General features: G+C 50.3%; 1 protein-coding gene across 2 annotated transcripts in view; it reads left to right on the forward strand.

The window, feature by feature from the left end:
- GMFG (glia maturation factor gamma) overlaps positions 1-1,651 on the forward strand; it is an 8,454-nt gene extending 6,803 nt beyond the window's left edge. For both annotated transcript variants that reach the window (XM_023537923.1, XM_011372243.2), the window contains exons 5-7: positions 521-603; positions 1,095-1,168; positions 1,458-1,651. In XM_023537923.1, the coding sequence (XP_023393691.1) occupies positions 521-603; positions 1,095-1,168; positions 1,458-1,529 (229 nt within the window). In that variant the 3' untranslated portion in view covers positions 1,530-1,651. The remainder of the gene's footprint in view (positions 1-520; positions 604-1,094; positions 1,169-1,457) is intronic.
- Positions 1,652-6,662: the final 5,011 nt, after the last annotated feature.

A 6,662-nucleotide genomic window follows, 5' to 3' on the forward strand; every position in this document is an offset into this window, starting at 1 on the left:
CATTTTTGTTTTTAAAATTCTACATATAAGTGAGATCATGTGGTATTTGTCTTTCTCTGCCTGACATTTCACTTAGCATAAGGCCCTTAAGGTCCATGCATGTTTATACAAGTGGCAAAATTTCATTCTTTTTCATGGCTGAATAATATTATATTGTACACATGTGCCACATCTTCTTTGTCCATATATTCATCCATGGACATTTAGGTTGTTTCTGTATCTTGGTCATTGTAAATAATGCTGCAATGGACATGGGGGTGCAATATATCTTTTTGAATTAGTGTTTCATTTTCTTTGGCTAAATAACCAGAAGCAGAATTGCTGGATCATATGGTAGTTCTATTTAGCACTTATTGTTATTTTTAATCATTTGCTGTTTGAGGCCACTACCTTGGATCTCGGTTGTTAACCCTGGGTTCTTAGACTCAGGCAAAATTTCACGGTTGTGACTCAGGTAATGGGCATTGGGCCTGGGCTCCAAGCCAAAGACCTGAGTTTGGATTCCCTTTCACTGGTGTAGGTTCGTGGTTTACAGCTACAAGTATGTGCACGCAGATGGCCGAGTGTCCTACCCACTGTGTTTCATCTTCTCCAGTCCTGTGGGTGAGACACAGCTCTACCTATCCTGAGAATAGAGCCTTAGATTCTGTGTGGGTGTGTGTGTAAATGTGTATGTGAGTACAGGTGTGTGAATGTGCATAGGTGCCTGTGTGAGTGTGTGAGAATGTGTATGTGACTTGACGAGTACATGAATGGGTGGAATATGTGGTATGCAAGTACTGGGAAGGCAACGGGGTGGAGGTGGGGGCCCAGATTCCTCAAGAGCTCACCCATCCTTCTCAGACTCCAGACATGTAAGCAAAGCAACCTCTTCCTTTTACCTAGGAACTCTTGTCTGGCCCCTAAACCATCTCCAGAGACCTTCGGAATAGCTTCAAGCCCCTAGACAATACCGGAAACTGAGTGTAGTTTCCGGGAACTCCTCGAACAGCTCCTAGAACACTTGGAAAACTCCAGGGCCCGCAGGACATTACTGGAGCCTTAGAGAACACCCTGGGGACCCTCAGTTACGTTCCCTTCTCTTTTCCATGCAGGCTGTAAGCCCGAGCAACAGATGATGTATGCAGGGAGTAAAAACAGACTGGTACAGACGGCAGAGCTCACGAAGGTCTGGGCCTGGGGCCGAGGCTCCCAGGGTGAGGGAGGAAGGACCAGGGGGACCCTGGGCTCCTGGTCTGAGGGAGGAGGAGGCTGGGGAATGGGATCCTAGTCTGAGGGAGGAGGAGGCTGGGGAATGGGAGCCTAGTCTGAGGGAGGAGGAGGCTGGGGAATGGGATCCTGGTCTGAGGGAGGAGGGGGCTGGGGAATGGGATCCTGGTCTGAGAGAGGAGGGGGCCGGAGTCCTCACCATCTCACTTCTCAAGTGGGTCATAATACTGAAAACTCTCTCTGCCCAGGTGTTCGAAATCCGCACCACTGATGACCTCACCGAGGCCTGGCTCCAAGAGAAGTTGTCTTTCTTTCGTTGACCTCTGAGCTGGGGATCTGAATTCCTGATGTCTGAGTCCCCCAAAGGAACTGGGGACTCAGACACCTAGGACTTGACCATCCGAGACCCTAAAGAAATTAAAATGCAAGAACTTAAATGAGATCCTCCTTCTGCCTCAGTTTCTGTCTCATTGTGGGCGCTAGCCGACAGTCCCTGCAGTACCAGCCTTAGGCCAGCAGAGGGCAGGCAGACCAAGTGGATGCCCCATGAGTCCTGGAAGGAAAGGAGAATATCTGTTTCTCTGAGTGAAAGGGAGGGGCCTGTAGGGTTTCTTAGGCGGGAACGAGAGAGGCCGGGTCTCCAGGAGGAATCAGGGGAATACTTGAATCCGTGGAGGGGCCACTCCCAAGGGGAATAAGGACACCTGGGTCCCTGAGAGTAAAGAAGGCAGAATGCCTGTTTCCCTTCGTCTTCCCTTCTCACCCCAGCTCTAGGCATTAGCTTGCTTCCATGCTACTTTTTTCAGTGAGCCCCCAGGCAGGAATAATTTAAAGGCAGAAAAGTTGTTGAAAGATCAAACAGAAGTGCTTCGGGGGCTCGGGAGTTACTGGGGTGGGTGATTTGTGTGGTCGGGTAGGTCTGAGGGCCAGGGCTGGGAATGCGAAGAGGATCCTGATCCTCAGGAAAGGGGCTTACTACCCGCCCCTGTCTGAAGATCCTTTCTCCTGGCATCTTTGGGCATTTGATATTCTCAGATTCTCTGTTTCTGTCTCTGAGGGACATTTATTGAGCACCCACAGTGTACCAGGCTCTAAAAATTCTGAGATGGGCAGGTCTTCATAGATATAAATTAATCCTATGTTTACTTCTCTGAGTCTCAGTTCCTCTCTCTGTCCCCAGATTCAGAGACCTGGGAGCTCCCTCCCCCCATTCCCTCCCAGGTTCCCTGTAGAGAGGAGGCTGTTGCCATGGTAACAATAACACTGTGACCTTGGGCCTGGGCTGCCCCTCCCCCAGCCCCATCCTTCCTGGGTGAAGGTCCACAGGCCCAGCTCCAAACCTTCCCCAGCTATAACATACCATCCCCTCACCACCCTACTCTGCCCATCCCTTGCACCCTTGTTCCCAATCAGGACAAGCCCTTGAGTGAGGGATTCAAGATGGAATCACTCTACATTGGACCGTAGAGAAATTCCGCATGCCCTCAATTTTCTGCTGGGGGTTGGGTTGAGGTCCTCTCCTCTGACACCTGTCCTGTTGCCTCCCCCACCCATCTCTCTGCCAGGCACATCTCTACCCCTCCTTCTGATCACAGCCTGAGTCCCTGATGCCTAGAGAGGGAAGAGGAGGAGGGCTGGGGATAGGAGAGGCCATTCAATGAAGAGGTCAAGCAACTCCCATCTTGCAGAAGTCAGGCAAAAGGACTTGTCCAAGGTCGTCTGCTTATGTGATCAAATTAGTAATAATAGCTAACTCTTTGAGAGAGGGCTTTCTATGTGCGAGGTACTTCTACAAGCACTTTACAGGTATTAATTCATTTCATGCTCCATGAAGAAGGTACCTTCATTATCCCCAATTTACAAGTGAAGAGACTGAGGGACAAAAGCTAAAAATGGTTGCCTGAAGTCACACAGATAGGCGTCTGTACAATTAGAACTTTATTTTAACCCAAGGATATCTTGTGGCCAATGGCTATTTCCTCTGTTAGGCAGGGGATTTAGGGAGCCATCCCCTCCTCTTCCTTCTCCTCCTCCCCATTTGTTGAACTTCTGTCTGCATCCAGGCTTATGATTGCAATCAATCCAATCAGAAAGAGGCATGTACAAGGAGTTGCCCAATCAGGAGCCGGGAGTTTGGAAAGCAGGGACCAATCAGAGAGAGTGACCCTGAGGGGCAGTCCAAAGCAAAGTATGTTCGGCTAGAGGGATTATGGAGGTACCAATCAGAGAAGCCAGAACAGAATACATTATCCAATGAAGGGTCAGCACAATGGGGGCGTGGCTTTGGATTTGGGGCCACTCCTTCAAGGGGCGGTACAAACTAGGGACTACCTCCTCCCTTTCCACCAACCTCCCCTCTAGGATCCCACAGGTCCAGGCTCCCTAATTTTTGAGTCCTGGCCCTAGGCTCCCCTTGGAGGCACTTTTCCCTGCTAACCTAGAATGGAATCCAGTCCAGGTTGGGACTGGATTTTAGGAGGAGCTGAGAATGGATGGTTCAGAGTAAGCATGAGGGGCCAGTGCCTGAAAACTAGATGCTTATAGGGTGGAGCCTGAAATGGAGAGGTGGGGCTCAGGCTGCAGAATGGAGTTTAGACTTGCGGGCGGGCGTGGGGAGGTGAGTCTGGGGGTTGTAAGCTGAAGAAGTCTGACTACCTATTATATACTTTAGGGTAGTGTCTAAGGGGTGGAACTCAGGTTTGGGGGATGGGACCTACCTTGAAGCACTTTGCTTTGGTCAGATAAGGCTTGGGTTTTTGCTCTAAGGTGGGGCCTTGGAAACAGAGGGAAGGACCTAAGTTATGGAAGAATGAGATTGGTCTGGGGCAGGAATTAGGGTCCCAGGGAAACGATCGCACTATCTCCTTCCACCTGTAGCCCTCTTTTTCAGGCTAACACTCCCTGACCTTATGGGGCACACCCAGCTAGTGACCCCTGGCTGGGAGATTCCGTTTATTCCCAAGTGTGGCCTCTGCAGTCAGTCTGCAGCGGACTTAGCTCCCAGGTCCTCTCTCCCCAGAGCCATTCAGGAACACGTGTTACTGAGCACCCACTGAGTGCCAACTGGTTTTCTAGACACTGGAGAAAATTGATGTCCATGCCAATCCCCTCAGGAGGCTTACATTTCAATGACTGGACAATGATCAATAAACAAATAAGTAAACAATAAATAGGCAGACAAATAAGCAAACAAGATCATAACCAAGAATGATAAGTGCTAAGAGGGAAATAAAATGAGGCGATGCGTTAGAAGTGGTGGGACCTGTTGGGGCAATTTTTTTTTGCTGCCTCTTTAGAAGCGCCCTTCAGCTTTTTTTTCTTCCAACTTTTATGAAAAAACATGCAGCAAAGTCTAAACGATGTTACAGTGAACACCATATACCCAACATCTAGATACCACCATTAACGTTTTACCTCATCCGCTTTATCACATATCCATGCATTCTATCCAGCCATCAACCCTTCTTATCCTGTACGTATTTCAAAGTAATTTGCAGACATCAGGGCCATTGGGGGTTGGGGGGCGGGGGGAAGGTGTCCTTTGGAGATGGAAAAGGAAGGCCTCTGTGAAGAGATTACATTCGAATTAAGACTTGTATGAAAAGAAGGAATTGGCCATGGAAGGAGTAAAACTTTCAAGGCCCAGGGGCTGGGATGAGTTGGTGTGTTGGGGGAAGAGAAAAGTCATCATTGAGGCTGGAAGACAAGAGTGGTCGGGGATGAGGTCAAGCGCTTGCAGGGCCAGAGATGCTCTGTGAGTGAGGCTGCCTCTGCCTGGGCGTGGGCTCTTTGTTTCTCTCTCTTTGTCTCTCTGTCTTTCTTATTATTCTCTATCTTTGTCTCTCTGTCTTTCTTATTATTCTCTTTCTTCTCACCCTCTCCTTTTCCACTCGTCTATCCCAGGCCTGCCCTCATCCTATTTTCCCTCTGCTTCCACCCAGTCTCCTACTTACTATCTGTGTGACCTTAGGCGAGTGACTAAACCTCTGTGGCTCAATTTTTCTCATCTGTAAAATGGGGATAGTGATGACACCTCCTCATCTGGCTGCTGTGAAGAGTGAATGGAGTCATCTATGTGAAGCCTTAGAACCATTCCCTGCACAAGCAGTGCTGGACATGTGTCCACTTTTGCTGTTGTTATTCTCCCACTTCTGTTTTTTCCAGCCCTGGACCTCCATGCCCTGGCGGGGAGCAATAGGAACCAGGGTGGGAGGTGGTGGTGAGGGTGGTGGTATCTGGAGACTGGGAGTGGGGAAGGATTGTGAGCGTCCCCAGGGAACATCTAATGGTTGTGAGTGGGGTCAAGGTTCACTAGAGGGAAGCTCTGCAGAGATGCCTTGGATCTGAGGGACAGGGCAGGCTTTGTGTGATGACATGGCAAGGAAGAATTGAGGGAAAGGGTGTGGGGGAGGACCCTGATACAGTGGGATCCAAAATGGAAGGACTTGTACCTCTAGGGGTCTGGGGGACTGCAATAAGACAGACTTTGAGGTGAGGCCTTGCCGAGTTTGGAGGCCTAGTGACTATCCAGGAAAGAGGTGAAGAGTGATATTCAATAGGATTTGGAGAAGAGGTGGGGGGTCATTGGGTAGGAGTTGGGCAAAGGGGTCTGAACAAGGAAGGAAGAAGGAATCCTGGACTCCGCTGAAGTCACAGGAAAGGAGGTAGGGTTTGCAGGGTCCAAGAGAGAAAAAGCAAGCAGGGAGGAGGCAGGGGCCTCGCAAGGGCAGGACTGGTGGGGACGGTGGGAAAGAATTGGGGCGAATCGGGATCTTAGAAACCAAGGGCCTTGGAGGGGAGGCTGGTCAGGGTCTAATGGGGGTGATGGGGAAAGTTTAGGGTTTTCCATGGGAACAAGAGACATATTTGGGCCCCCTAGAACCTAGACACAATCTGGGGTCCCTATTGGAAGTCAGGGAATTGTTTGAGGTCTTAAAGGGCAGAAGAATGTGGTTGGGTCCCCCAAAAAGAGCGGGATATGATTTGTGGTCCTGGGTGGCTGTAAAACATGGTCTGGGTCCCCAGAGGGAGTCAGGCATGATCTGGGGTCTCCTGGATGTTGACATACTGTCTGCGTCCTCTCTGGATATTGGGGTATGATCTGGAGTCCCCGAGGACTGAGATGTAGTCTGAGGTCCACCTGAATGTTGGGGTATGATTTAGCGTCCCTGATGGGGGTGCTCTGGATCCCCTTGGAAGCTGGGGAATATGGTATGGGGTCCCCCTGGATTTGAGGGCATGGTCTGGGGTCCCTGAGAGGGTGTGGGGCAGAGTGGGGAGGTCACCAAGGAGAGTAGGACGTGGTTTGTGGTCCTGGTTGGCTGTAGAACATGTTCTGGGTCCCCGAGGGAGGTAAGGCATGACCTGAGATTCCTCGGGATATTGGGACATGATCCGAGGTGTCCATTGGGAGATTCGGGGTCCCCATGCCAGTTGGGGCGTGGTCTGGGGGG

This window comes from Pteropus vampyrus, unplaced genomic scaffold (assembly GCF_000151845.1).
Source record: "Pteropus vampyrus isolate Shadow unplaced genomic scaffold, Pvam_2.0 Scaffold203, whole genome shotgun sequence".
In the NCBI taxonomy this organism is placed as follows: Eukaryota; Metazoa; Chordata; class Mammalia; order Chiroptera; family Pteropodidae; genus Pteropus; species Pteropus vampyrus.